Raw genomic sequence first — 15,025 nt, 5'->3', positions numbered from 1 at the left:
AGGGTCTTATCACACATCCTCCTGCTAGAGTCAGGATCCTGGATGGATCACATCCAACCCCTGTTGGAGTAACGCAATGAATCGTTGATCTACTTAAAAAATTTAAAACTCTGCCATCTTGCTTTATTCTTATAAGCTATTGTAATGGTCCATAATATGTCAGTAGTATTCAGAATATTGTAAACTGGTTTGGGTATTTTTCTCACTTGCTAGTTAGCTCCGTGAGATCAACACTGTTACCCTCACTGCACCCATAACCTCACTGAGACTCAGAAAGGTGAATTCACTATCATGGTATCACCATCAGCGGAAGCTAACACTCTACCCCACACCTGAGTTCCTTCCACATGTCAAGTTGCTTGAATTCAGTTTAGCAACTATGTATCAAGTGTCCCCTAGGTGCAAGATACTAGATGAGGTGCAGGGAGAAGAAAGACCTCCCAGCAAGATATCGTGTAGACACAGACAGACAGAGGGCGAGCAGATAAGTTCTAATTATATTATATAAGCAGAATTATGACATGCTCTTTGAGGTGGGTGTAAGGGACTTTGTCACTATCCGAACATGAGGAATTAACTATGACTTAAATAGGTTGGTACTGAAAAGGAAGTGGTCTTGGAAGGATTTCGAATGAATGTGAGTGTGTGATAGATGAGGGGTAAAACAGAAGGATTTGGGCATAAGAAGTAGCATGAGGAAAAGTGAGAATGGGCTAAGGAATGGGGCGTATACACTATCACTTGGAAGGTCAGATGGCAGAAGACTTTTGAGTGTTTGATATCTGACTACGGGACATTATCTTTGTTTGTTTCAGTGATGGCCGGGTCAAATACACCTTGAACAAGGACAGTGTGAAAATTGAGATTCCTTTGCCTTTTGGGGGCAAATCCTACAAAGATCTAAACCTGTTAGACACTATTCAGACACCGTTGATCTACTTACCATTTTTGGGATTATACCAGCCAGTTCGAGTGTTCCAAGTCCCCAATTTTACCATTCCCGAGCTGTACGAACTTCAGGTGCCTCTCCTAGGTGTTCTAGACCTCTCTACAAATATCTACAGCAACTTGTACAACTGGTCCGCCTCCTACACTGGCGGCAACACCAGCACAGACCACTTGAGCCTTCAGGCTCGGTACCACATGAAGGCTGACTCTGCGGTCGACCTGCTGTCCTACAGTGTGCAAGGTGAGCTATGCTTGGGTATAGGAGTGCACAGGGCTCTGATGGAATAGCCTCTTCCAGGAGAAAAAAGACTTGCACTTTCTTACAGATATTTTTCTGCTACTTGGAAGCCTATTTATTCCTTTGTTCATTTATTCAACCAATAGAAATATTTATTAAATATATAAAATATATCAAGTATTCTATTAGGTAGTAACAGAGAAAACAGACAGATAAACTGGCAATTATAATTCAATATTAGAGGTGCTATGATAAGATACAGTGTGTAAGAATAAGGTACAAAGTAAGCACTTAATAAGGGAACCCAGCAAGGTCTGCAGTGGTCAGGGAAGTCGTCCTGCAGGAATGGCTTTTGTCATCTAATTTTTGCTTAAGTTATAGATGGAGGAGACTCTTGCACAACTGACTCAGATCAAGGGGCTTTAATACTGAAACTTTCACAACACAGAAATTATTCTGGCCCTGGCCAGTTGGATCTGTGGTAGAGCATCAGCCTGGCGTGTGGATGTCCTGGGTTCAATTCCCAGTCAGGGCACACAGGAGAGCTGACCATCTGCTTCTCCAACTCTCCCCTCCCTTCGCTCTCTCTCTCTCTTCTCCTCCCACTGCCATGGCTCAATTGGTTCAAGCACATCGACCCCAGAGGCTGAGGATGGCTCTGTGGATCCTCTGCCTCAGGTGCTAAAAATAGCTCGGTTGCAAGCATGGCCCCAGATGGGCAAAGCATCGGCTCAAAACGGGTTGCCAGGTGTATCCCAGTAACGGGTGTATGGGGTAGTCTGTCTCTCTATCTCCCTTCCTCTCACTTTGAAAAAAAGAAAGAAAGAAGAAAGAAAGAAATTATTCTGGACATTTATTGCCTGAAGTAACCAATGTGATTTAATTTTTATCTTAGGATCTGGAGAAACAACCTATGACTACAAGAATACGATCACATTCTCATGGGATGGATCTCTGCACCACAAATTTCTGGATTCAAATGTCAAATTCAGTCATGAAGAAAACATTGGAAACAATCCAGCTTCAAAAGGTTTGCTAACATGCAGTGCATCCAGTGTCTGGGGACCACGGATGTCTGCTTCAGTACATTTGGACTCAAAAAAGAAGGAGCATTTGTATATCAAGGAAGTCAAGATTGATGGGCAGTTGAGAGTCTCTTCATTCTATGCTAAGGGTGACTATGGCCTGTCTTATCAAAGGGATCCCACCACTGGCCAGCGAACTGGAGAGTCCAGTCTGAGGTTTAACTCCACCTACCTCCAGGGCACCAACCAGATAACAGGAAGATATGAAGATGGAACTGTCTCCATCACCTCCAGCTCAGATCTGCAAGATGGCATCATTAAAAATACAGCTTCCCTGAAATATGAGAACTACGAGCTGACTCTGAAATCTGACACTGACGGGAAGTATGAGAACTTTGCCACTTCAAACAAAGTAGATCTGACCGTCTCCAAGCAAAACGCATTGCTACGTTCTGAGCATAAGGCCGATTACCAGTCACTGAGGTTCTTCACCCTGCTTTCCGGATCGCTAAGTTCCCATGGTCTTGAACTAAATGCTGACATGCAGGGCACTGACAAAAGCAACAGCGGTGCTCACAAAGCAACACTCAGGATTGCCAGCGATGGAATGTCTACCAGTGCGACAACCAACTTGAAGTACAACCCCCTGGTGTTGGAGCATGAGCTGAACGCAGCCCTTGGACTCTCTGGAGCGTCTGTGAAATTAACAACAAGTGGCCGCTTCAGGGAACACAATGCAAAATTCAGTCTAGATGGAAAAGCTGCCCTCACAGAGGTGTCACTGGGAAGTGCTTATCAGGCCATGATCCTGGGTGTCGACAGCAAAAATATTTTCAACTTCAAAATTAACCAGGAGGGACTTAAGCTTTCAAACGACATGATGGGCTCGTATGCTCAAATGAAACTCGACCACACAAACAGCCTGAACATCGCGGGGCTATCGCTAGACTTCTCTTCAAAACTTGACAACATTTACAGTGCCGACAAGTTTTATAAGCAAACTTTTAATTTACAGCTGCAGCCCTATTCTCTCATAACTACTTTAAACAATGATCTGAAATTCAATGCTCTGGATCTGACCAACAGTGGGAAATTACGGCTCAAACCCCTGAAGCTGAATGTGGATGGGAACATAAAAGGGACCTACCAAAATGATGAAATAAAGCATATCTACACCGTTTCTTACGCCGACTTGTCAGCGAGTTACAAAGCAAACACGGTGGCTAAGGTGCAGGACACAGAATTTAGCCATCGGCTCAACACAGACATCGCCGGGCTAGCCTCAGCCATCGACATCAATACAAACTACAATTCGGACTCACTGCATTTCAGCAACGTTTTCCACTCTGCAATGGCCCCGTTCACGGTGACCATCGATGCCCGTACAAACGGCAACGGGAAACTGGCTCTCTGGGGAGAGCACCTTGGGCAACTGTACAGTAAGCTCCTCCTGAAAGCGGAGCCCCTGGCCCTGACTTTCTCTCATGATTGCAAAGGGTCCACAAGTCACCATCTCATGTCCGGAAAGAGCATCAGCACTGGTCTTGATAACAAAGTCGGTGTCCTGCTCACTCCTGCTGAGCAGAGAGGCACCTGGGAACTCAAGACCCAGCTGAACAAAAATGAATACAGCCACACGTTTGAGGCTTATAATACTAAAGACAAAGTCGGTGTGGAGCTTATTGGACGGGGCCTGGCTGACCTCACCGTGCTAGACTCTCCAATTAATGTGCCATTTTTACTCACTGAGCCCGTCAATGTAATTGATGCTTTGGAGATGCGGGATACTATTGACCAGCCTCAGGAATTCACTATGGTTGCTTCTGTAAAATATGACAAGAACCAAGATGTTCACACCATCAACCTCCCGTTCTTTAATGTCCTGCCAGAACATTTTGAGAAGAGTCGAGTAGTAATTGTAACTTCATTGAAAACCATACAGAGAGAACTGAAACAAATCGATATTGATCAATTTGTGAGGAAATACAGAATTGCCTTGGACGAACTCTCACAGCAAGTGAATGACTATCTGAATGAAGTCAATTGGGAAAGACAAGTTTCAAATGCCAAGGAGAAACTAACTGCTTTTGCAAAAAATTATAACATTACAGAAAATGATCTAAAAATTGCACTAGACAATGCCAAAATCAACTTTAATGAAAAACTACAAACGTATGTGATACAATTTGATCAGTATATTAGAGATAATTATGATTTGCATGATTTAAAAACAGCTATTGCTAAGATTATCAATCGAATCATTGAAAAATTAAAAATTCTTAATGAACATTATAAAATTCATGTAAATATAGTAAAAACAATCCATGATCTACATTTGTTTCTTGAAAAGATTGATTTTAACAAAATTGGAAATAGTACAGCGTCTTGGATTCAAAATATAGATGCTAAGTATCAAATCAGAGTCCAGATACAAGAAAAATTGCAACAGCTCAAGACACAAATTCAGAATATTGACCTCCAGCACTTTGCAGAAAAGTTAAAACAACAGGTTGAAGCTATTGATGTCAGAGTGCTTTTAGATCAGTTGAGAACTACAAGTCCATTTCAAAAAATAAAGCAAACGATTGAGTATGTTGAATACTGTGTGAGAAATCTCATTGAAGATTTTGAAGTAGCTGAAAAAATCAATGCTTTTAGAGCCATGGTTCACAAGTTAATTAAGATGTATGAAATAGACCAACACATCCAGGTTTTAATGGATAAATCAGTACAGTTGGCCCACAAATATAAGTTGAAGGAGACTGTTCAGAAGCTGAGCAATGTCCTACAACAAATTGGGATAAAAGATCACTTTGAGAAATTGGTTGGGTTTATTGATGATACTGTCATTCAGCTTCAGACATTGTCTTTTAAAAGATTCATTGAAGAATTAAACAGATTCCTTGATATGTTGGCAAAGAAATTAAGGTCATTTGATTACCATCAGTTTGTAGATCAAACCAATAATAAAATTCGTGAGGTGACTCAGAGAATCAATGAGAAAATCCAGGCTCTGGACCTCCAACAGAAAGCAAAAGCACTAAAACTGTTTGTAGAGGACATCAAAACTGTGCTTTCAATCCATCTGGAAAACCTAAAAGGCACCAAAATAACCTTATTCATTGATTGGTTACAGGAAGCTTTAAATTCACCATCTCTAAATTACATGAAAGCCAAATTCCAAGAGACCCTTGAAGATATACGAGACCAAATGTATGAAATGGACCTTCAACAGGAAGTGCAGCAATTCCTGTACCTGGCCAGCCAAGCTTATGACACACTTGTTACTTACATTATTGACTGGTGGAATCTTGTTGATAAGAACCTTACTGACTTTGCAAGACAGCATTCCATCGAGAACTGGGTTAGAACCCTGTTAGAAATTGCAGGAAGCGATTACTTCTTTTCTGAAATCAAGACACCTTTTGGGACCATGCCTTTCTTTAAAGTCGGCCTCAATGCCCTTCAAGAAGCTACATTTCCAACTCCTTATTTTGTAGTCCCCCTGACAGACTTGAAGATTCCATCGGTTGAGATAAACTTCAAAAAATTAGGCGATATAAAAGTCCCAGCCAGGTTTTCCACACCAGAATTTACTGTTGTCAACACCTTCCTCATTCCTTCCTTTACCGTTGACTTGATAGAAATCAAAGCAAAGATCATCAGAATCATTGACCAAATGCTGAACAGCGAGCTGTGGTGGCCAGTTCCAGAAGTGTACCTGAGAGACCTGGTGGGGACGGACACTATTCTTACTAGAATCACTCTGCCAGACTTCCATGTACCAGAAATCACAATTCCAGAATTCATAATCCCAAATCTTGACCTCAAAGATTTTGAAGTTCCTGACCTTCGTATACCAGAATTCCAGCTTCCCAACATCTCACACACAGTGGAAGTCCCTAACTTTGGCAAGCTGCACAGCGTCTTGAAAATCCAGTCTCCCCTTTTCACACTGGATGCGAATGCTGACCTTCAGAATGTCACATCAGCGAACGAGGCAGGGGTGATGGCTTCTGTCACTGCCAAAGGAGACTCCAATTTAGACGTTCTCAAGTTTGACTTCCAAGCCAATGCACAACTTTTGTATACTAAGACGAATCCACTCCTTGTTAAAAAATCCCTGAGTTTCTCCAGCAAGTACCTGAAAACAGAGTATAAGAGTGAAGTGCTGGTTTCTGAGAATGCTATTGAAGGAAAAGCAAACACAGTGGCAGGTTTCCACACTAAAAAAAACACAGTGGAACTTAGTCACAGCCTGCTCATTAGGATAGACCATCAGCTTACCCTGGACAGCAACACTAAGTACTTCCACAAACTGAACATTCCCAAACTGGACTTCTCCAGCCAGGCTGACCTACACAATGAAATCAAGACCCTGCTTGAAGCGCAACAGATAGCCTGGACTTCTTCAGGGACAGGATCGTGGAAATGGGCCTGCCCCAGCTTCTCAGATGAGGGAACACATGACTCACAAGTCAGCTTCACAGTGAAAGGACCCCTCACTTCCTTTGACTTGTCTAATAAGATACATAGCAAACACCTGAGCGTGAACCAAACCTTGGTTTATGCGTCTGATTTCCTCGACCTTTATCAGTTGGAAATTCAGTCCCAAATTGAATCCCATCATATAGGCCACAGTGTTCTTGCTGCTAAAGGCTCAGCTCGACTTGGAGAAAGGAAGGTAGAGGTAACTGGCCACCACGATGCCCATTTAGATGGTAAAGTCAGTGGGACTTTGAAAAATTCTCTTTTTTTTTCAGCACAGCCATTTGAGATGACTGCATCCACACTCAATGAAGGCAATCTGAAAGTTAGTTTCCCGTTGAAATTGACAGGGAAAATAGACTTTCTGAATAATTATGCACTGCTTCTGACTCCCAATACCCAGCAAGCTAGTTGGCAAGCCAGTGCCAGGTTCAATCAGTATAAATACAATCACAATTTCTCTGCTGGCAACAATGAAAACAGCATTGAGGCCCACATAGGAATAAACGGAGAAGCCAGCCTGGATTTCCTCCACATTCCTTTAACAATTCCTGAAATGACTCTACCTTTTACAAGATTAACAGTTCCCCAGGTGCAAGATTTCTCCTTATGGGAAAAAACAGGTTTGAAGGAATTCTTGAAAACAACAAAGCAAGCATTTGATCTAAATGTAAAGGTTCGGTACAAGAAAAACAAAGACAAACATTCCATCCTCGTGCCTCTGGATGTGTTTTATGGGTTTATCAATCAGAAAATCAACTCCTTCAACAGACGTTTTGAGAAAGTCAGACACAAGGCATTAGATTTTTTTACCAAATCCTATAATGAAGCAAAAATTAAATTTGATAAGTACAAAGTATATAAATCCCTGAACAGGCAACCCAGGACCTTTCAGATTCCTGGATACACTATTCCAGTAGTCAACATCGAAGTGTCTCCATTCACAGTAGAGATGTTGACATCTGGCTCTGTGATCCCAGAAGAGATCAGCATCTCCAATTTTACCATCCTGGATTCTGGCTTCCATGTGCCCTCACATACATTAGCCCTACCATTCCTAGAGCTGCCTGCCCTTCATGTCCCTAGGAATTTTCTCAAGTTTTCTCTTCCAGAATTCAAGGTATTAAATGTCCCAAACTATATTTTAATTCCAACCATGGGCAATATCACCTATGATTTTTCCTTTAAATCAAGTGTCATCACACTGAATACCAATCTTGGACTTTACAACCAATCAGACATAGTTGCTCATTTTCTTTCTTCCTCTTCTTCTGTCATTGATGCACTGCAGTACAAATTAGAGGGCACCTCAAGTTTGACAATGAAAAGAGGGCTGAAGTTAGCCACAGCTTTGTCTCTGAGTAACCAGTTCGTGGAAGGTAATCATGACAGTACCATTAGCTTAACCAAGAAAACCATGACAACAACAGCTTCAGTGACAACAATGGTAAAAGTTCAAATTCCAATTTTGAGACTGAATTTCAAGCAAGAATTTAATGGAAACACCAAGTCAAAACCTTCTGTCTCTTCATCCATTGACTTAAAGTATGATTTCAATTCCACCAAGCTGCACTCTACTGCTACAGGGACAGTGGGCCACAATCTCCGTTTAGAAAGCCTCACGTCTTACTTTTCCATTGAGTTAGCTAACAAAGGAAATGTTGAGGGTTCAGTCCTTTTACAGGAATATTCAGGAATGATTGCCAGTGAGGTCAGCACTTATTTAAATTCCAAAGGGACTCGGTCTTCAGTGAAGCTACAAGGGGCTTCCAAAGTTGATGGTATCTGGAACCTTGAAGTAAAAGAAAGTTTTGCTGGTGAAGCCACTCTCCAACGCATATATGCTGTCTGGGAGCGTAGTACAAAGAACCACTTACAGCTACAGGACCCCTTTTCAACATCCGGAGAGCACACAAGCAAAGCCACCGTGGAACTCTCCCCCTGGAAAATGTCAGCCCTTGTTCAGGTCCGTGCAAGTCAGCCCAATCCCTTCCTTGATCTCAGTTACTTTGGCCAGGACGTGTCTCTGAATGTGAACACTGAGAACCAGAAGGTCAGCTGGAAAAGTGATATCCAGATTCACTCCGGGTGTCTTCAGAGTGACATACAGCTTTCTAATGACCAGAAGGAGGCACGCCTTGATGTTGCAGGTGCCATAGAGGCGTACCTACAGTTTCTTTACAATATTACCCCACCAGTTTATGGCAAGAATTTATGGGAACTTTTAAAGCTGGATGCAACCACCAGCTTGGATAGGAAGCAGCACCTTCGTGCTTCAACAGCCCTTGTGTACACCAAAAACCCCCATGGCTATACCTTATCTGTCCCCGTGCAAGAACTGGCTGATAAATTTGTTATTCCTGGCCTGAAACTAAATAATCTGAATTCGGTTGTTGTCACGCCTACATTCCATGTCCCATTTACAGATCTTCAGGTTCCATCCTACACACTTGACTTCAGTGAAATAAAAATATACAAAAAGCTAAGTACTTCACCATTTGCGCTCCACGTGCCAGCCCTACCCAAAGTGAAATTCCCTGAAGTTGATGTGTTAACAAAGTATTCTGAGCCAGAAGACTCCTCGGTTCCCTTTTTTGAGATAACTGTGCCTAAAACTCAGTTAACGGTATCCCGGTTCACTTACCCAAAAAGCATTTCCAGGGGTGCTGCTGTATTGGATCTAAATGAGATGGCCAGCAAGATTGCAGACTTCCAGTTGCCAAATATTACCATACCTGATCAGGCTATTGAGATTCCTTCCATTAGGTTCTCTGTGCCTGCTGGAATTAACCTTCCTTCCTTTGGGGCACTGACTGCACATTTCGGGCTGGCCTCTCCTCTGTATAATGCTACTTGGAGTGCTGGTTTGAAAAACAAAGAAGATCACATTGAAACATTCCTGGAGTCCAAGTGCAACTCAACCCTACAGTTTCTGGAATATGACCTTAATGGTAAGGGACTGTCTTGACTCTTCCTGTATAAAAATCCTATATGTTACATCTTTTTTTGCAGCCAGAGTTGTGAATCATTTCTTACATACTTAGATATGACTAGAGGCACAATTACTCACTGTAGCAAAATTTAAAAGAAGAGATACAATATATATCCCCATGTAATACCCTGTAGAAAACCTACTGACATTTAAGAGGAATAGGTTCAAAGAAAATAGACTTTTCTGTAATGATTTTAGGACTGATACTATCTCCTCTTTTTTTTTTTTTTTTAATGCGGGCTGCATGTTTCAAATATATAAGTAAGCCATTGAAGTTAAGGTTTCTCCTGGTTTCCCCAGTAAAAATGTCTGTGTCCTATAGTTACTAATCAAATGAAAAATCTCTCCTGTGCAGCTGTGGGAACACACAAGATTGAAGATGGCGCATTAGTCAGTAAGGCTACGGGAACATTTGCACACCGTGACATCAGCGCAGAATACACAGAAGATGGCAAATACCAAGGACTTTGGTATAGAACTTTTGTTGAAACTTCATTCCTGTTCAGATCATTGTGATTTGTGCCATTGCCGCCCCCCCTTTCGTGATCACTCCTCTGCTTTTCTGCTTGCAGGGACTGGGAACGAGAGGTTCGCCTTGACGTCACCAGCCAAGCGTTCACTGATGTCCATCTGCACTACCACACAGGTGACAAAAACTACTACTCGGCAGCCTCTCCAGCCATAGGCACAGTGGCCATGGACTTGGAAGACAATGATGATACTGTAATATACAATTTCTACTACCGCCCTCAGGTGAGTCCCACCTAATGGGTTCCACACCGTAACAGCAAGCAGAGACCTGGGACAGATAAATGTAATTCAATACGAAGTATTTTTTCCAGGATTTCCCAGGTTAGATGAGACAAAGCAATGAGCAAGTTGAACATCTTCTCTGAGGAACTGTTCTCCAGAAAATATTATGATGAGCCTTTTATTGATTTTAATTATTAGATGTGCATATGACATCCTATTACCTCTTATTTTATTAAGATTGGGCAAATCTAGAAAAAGGAAGGTTATGGCTCACCACCTAAGTCACAAGCAAACTCTGGCATATGTGGAATACGTTTTCAGATACCCTGTTTCCCCAAAAATAAGACATCCCCCGAAAATAAAACCTAGTGCAACTTTTTTCAAGCTTAGAAATATAAAGCCTCCCCTGAAAATAAGACCTAGCGTGTCTTTAGGAGCAAAAATTAATATAAGACGCTTTTATTTGGGGGAAACAGGCAGTGGTTTCTGGAGTATTCAAGGCTCCGAAATGCTTCCCCACAATAGAGTTTTTAAATGAGATCTGCCAGGTTTGTCCCCTGTCCTTTACAAGCTCTGCCCAAATCAAAGATGCCGTTAAATTTAGTACGTGAGAAGTGACGAGGTTCTATTTTTTTTTTTCTGAAGCTGGAAACGGGGAGAGACAGTCAGACAGACTCCCGCATGCGCCCGACTGGGAACCACCCAGCACACCCACCAGGGGCAACGCTCTGCCCACCAGGGGGCGATGCTCTGCCCCTCCAGGGCGTCGCTCTGCCAGGACCAGAGCCACTCTAGCGCCTGGGGCAGAGGCCAAGGAGCCATCCCCCGCGCCCGGGCCATCCTTGCTCCAATGGAGCCTCGCTGCGGGAGGGGAAGAGAGAGACAGAGAGGAAGGAAGCGGAGGGGGGGGGGGTGGAGAAGCAAATGGGCGCCTCTCCTATGTGCCCTGGCTGGGAATCGAACCCGGGTCCCCCACACGCCAGGGAGGTTCTATTTTTCAAGTTTGTCATAGGCTTGGAGAATGAATGCTCCTGGCGCTGGCATTCTAGATCTCTGCTGGATGGACTGTGGGCATTTTCCTTTCTCACTACTTCTTTTTTCTCTGAGTTAGACTTCTCCTGTCTGTTTCTCCCTTCCTCCCCCTCCACCTCCTTCTATGAAGGCCTTAATGTTAAGTGTTACTGTGTAAATGCCATGCATAATTTTATCCTTTCTAAAGGCACGCGCTAAAGAGGAATTAACAACAGTAGACTTGTTTAACCGTAAGACAAACACATGAACTGACATAAAAAAGATAAATCCCCTTCAAGACTATGAAAGATCCTCTGATCTTTACTTTTAACTACTAATGAAGTTTTAGTGTAGTATATTATGTAATCAGGATAATTGAAAACTTGTTCTTTTATTCTTTTTTTTTTTCTTTTTCTGGTTTTAGTCATCGCCAGATAAAAAACTCAGCATATTCAAAATTGAGTTGAGGCACCAGTACCCTGAATCTCATAAGAAATTTCAGGTGAAAGTTAACTGGGAAGAAGAGGCAGTGTCTGAATTGCTAAACTCCCTGAAAGACAACATGCCCAGGGCAACAGGGGCCCTTTATAACTATATCGACAAGAACCACCAGGAATACACAGGACTTGATCTGAGAGAGGCTGCTTTAAAACTAAGAAGAAGTGTGCAGAGCACGGCTGAGCAGACCTATCAAGATGCAGCAGTTCTGGTTGATGTGGTGGGAGAGGCACTGAAACTCAGCAGGGTAACCAGAGGTGCTGTGAGCACCTACCAGCTGTGGAATGGCAGGGCCCAGAACCTGTGCCAGGAACTACTGGATCAGGAAGGCCAACTCAACCTCCAGGGACTCCAAAATAAGATGATAGACAGCCTAATAGGAGTTACTAAGAAATACACAATAGCCGAGAGCGTGATTGACTTTTTCAGTAACTACCTGGAGGGGGCCACGTTTCGGCTCCCAGGAAGAGCCGGCACGTACACAATAAGTGAACTCTGCACTATAATCATAAGGGAAGTGGGGAAGGTACTGTCCCAGGTACATTCAAAACTCCACAGTGGGCTAGAAACACTGTTTTGCTATTTTCAAGACCTGATGGAGAAATCTGAACTAATCAAGGACCTAACAATTAAATCTCCTTTTGATTCAAAACGTTATAAACTAACAGATGTTACCTTGGAGTATGGGAAACTGTTGAAATCTTTATCACAAAAGATCCAAAAGTTATTTCATGACCTCCAGTCTAACACAACTACAGAAATGCTAGGTGAACTTCAGAGGTATTTACATTATGTTTTCCAAGAGATAGAAGGAGAAATGAACCGATTAAAGGAGAAGACATTTGCTAATCTCATTAATGATATCAACCCAACCATCAACAGTTATATTCAATATGTGTTTAGATTCCTATCCCTTAACTTTGGTAAGTTGAATGAACTTGTTCAAAAGAAACTTCAAGAAGCTTCTCAAGAGTTAGAGCAGATCCAACAGTACATAAAGGCTCATCTCAAAGAATCTTTAGATTCAGGTGTGCTCAGCTGGATGGTGAAATATTATGAACTTGAAGAAAAGATAATCGATCTGATTAAGAAATTAGTAGATGTCCTTGAGGATTTCTATTCCAAATACACTATCAACTCTGCTGGCTTTGCATCCCAATTCTCATGTTAAGTTGAGTGGTTTGTGCAGAGGGATGTGCAGAAGCATCTCAGCATCCTTGTCGATACAGATGGAAAAAGGAAAGAGAAGATCATATAGCTTTCTACCAGCGCTCAGGAAATAATTAAAGGCTGGACCATTGCAATGAAGGAAATCATTTTTGATTACCACCAGCAGTTCAACGATAAACTACAGGATTTTTTCAGACCAGTGCTCTGATTACTATGAAATATTCATTGCTGAGTCCAAAAGATTGATTGACCTGTCCATTCAAAAATACCACGTTTGTGAAATATATCAGTGAGTTACTAAAAATGCTGCAATTGGTCACAGGCATTGACACGAGCCATTACATAAAGATTGCTCTGGTAGAAGTTACTATCACCTCCTAATTATTTTGAAGCAATTCTCATTTATTCTTCTCCTTCAATTAAGCTTCCACATAGTAGAAAAACTTCAAACTGTATGCACTGATGTAATTATACACTGAGCCAGACCTGTAGCAGGCAGCAGACTACCAGCAGAAACACGTGGAACTGGGCCCACACTGAGACCACAGTCTCTGAACTCTCTGGGAAACAACAGGGTTGGTTTGTTTGTTAGTTTGTTTATTTTTGCAAGTTAAAATCAGGATCTGAATTATTTTGCTAAACTTGGGGGAGGGGAAGGAAGGGGAGGGGAGGGGAGAAGAGGGGAGGGAGAACAAATAAATGAATTCTCAAAAAAAAATTCTCCTTATGGTTCATTCATATTAAAAAACACCAAATTAGGGTATTGACTCAAATGTCTGATGTTTCAAAACTTCCAGAAGAACATTCACTGTGTTTAGAGTGACAAAGGGAAAAGAGAGAATTTGTGGAGGGATATATTTTGTCACTAAAAAAAAAAAAGGTAACTGGTCTCAGAGATTGTGTGTGCTGAGTAGAAAGAAAAAACGAGCTGCAAAGACTTTCACATAATTCAATCACAGAGAGCATCACTTTTGTCCTCACGTACCACACAACCTTGCTTGCCGACCATCTGCCTTTGATGGGCAAGGTTCTCTGCTAGGCTCTGAGCTAAACTGACAGGCCCTGTCCTCCTCTACCCGGCCTGCCAGGAGTGGGGAAGGGGTAGCTAGTAGTCCAAGGGCTTCCTGGCAGGAGGAGCCCCAGGAGTCTCCCTGTATCTCAGCCAGGATCCATTCAATGCGAAGACTGTAAGAGTGGGCAAGCAAGCAGGGGGACAGGGGTGCCCACATTTCTGCCACCAGGACATATTTATTCTTCCAAATTCAGTATCTAACCATCCCAAGCATAATTAAGACCCGAGAATGTCCCTTGCCACATCACTCACTTCTAACTCTGATCTCAAACATTGCCAAGGTCCAGTCAGAGGATCCAAACTGAGCGTTAGTAAAGGAAAGCTTCAAAGAGCTGGTGCAGCTAATACCATTGGGAAGGTTAAATATGGCTTTCCTGTTAATGGCACTGAGGAGTGAAGAAAATTAGAGATCATCCCCCAACCCTTCAAGTCCGACATGAGGTCTGTTTGGAAAAGACTCTTTTTTTCTTTAAAAATATCTTCGTCCTCCACTATTCTTTCATAAAACCTTCACATTCTCTGTGAAGCCCACTGTTAAAAATAACCAGGTATTACCTAGAAGAGAGAACACATCAGCCCATCAGGAACTTGGCGGATTCTTCAGCCTGGAACTGAAGAACCCGAAAGAGCCCCAGGGAACTGGAATACTTGGCAGCGTAAGGATCTGGTACTCCAGAAAATTAACCAATGGATGGCTGGATAAGTGAATAAATGAATGAGTGGGAAAACGAGGGGTCTGTCCCAAGTGTGAGAAAGGGGGGACAATTAGGCCCAGGTCCCAGAGCTGCCTGATGAGCTTTTAGCCACCAGAATCTACGGAGTGTTCAGAT

General features: G+C 42.5%; 1 protein-coding gene across 1 annotated transcript in view; it reads left to right on the top strand.

The window, feature by feature from the left end:
* APOB (apolipoprotein B) overlaps window positions 1-13,795 on the top strand; it is a 39,733-nt gene extending 25,938 nt beyond the window's left edge. The window contains exons 25-29 of the mRNA XM_066386284.1: window positions 816-1,189; window positions 2,082-9,650; window positions 10,047-10,161; window positions 10,264-10,444; window positions 11,880-13,795. Coding sequence (XP_066242381.1) covers window positions 816-1,189; window positions 2,082-9,650; window positions 10,047-10,161; window positions 10,264-10,444; window positions 11,880-13,124 — 9,484 coding nt within the window. The 3' untranslated portion in view covers window positions 13,125-13,795. The remainder of the gene's footprint in view (window positions 1-815; window positions 1,190-2,081; window positions 9,651-10,046; window positions 10,162-10,263; window positions 10,445-11,879) is intronic.
* Window positions 13,796-15,025: the final 1,230 nt, after the last annotated feature.

The sequence above is a fragment of the Saccopteryx leptura genome, chromosome 5 (genome assembly GCF_036850995.1).
Source record: "Saccopteryx leptura isolate mSacLep1 chromosome 5, mSacLep1_pri_phased_curated, whole genome shotgun sequence".
Taxonomy (NCBI): Eukaryota; Metazoa; Chordata; class Mammalia; order Chiroptera; family Emballonuridae; genus Saccopteryx; species Saccopteryx leptura.
Note: the sequence above shows the minus strand (reverse complement) of the source record. Positions and strands in the feature narration are given on the sequence as shown.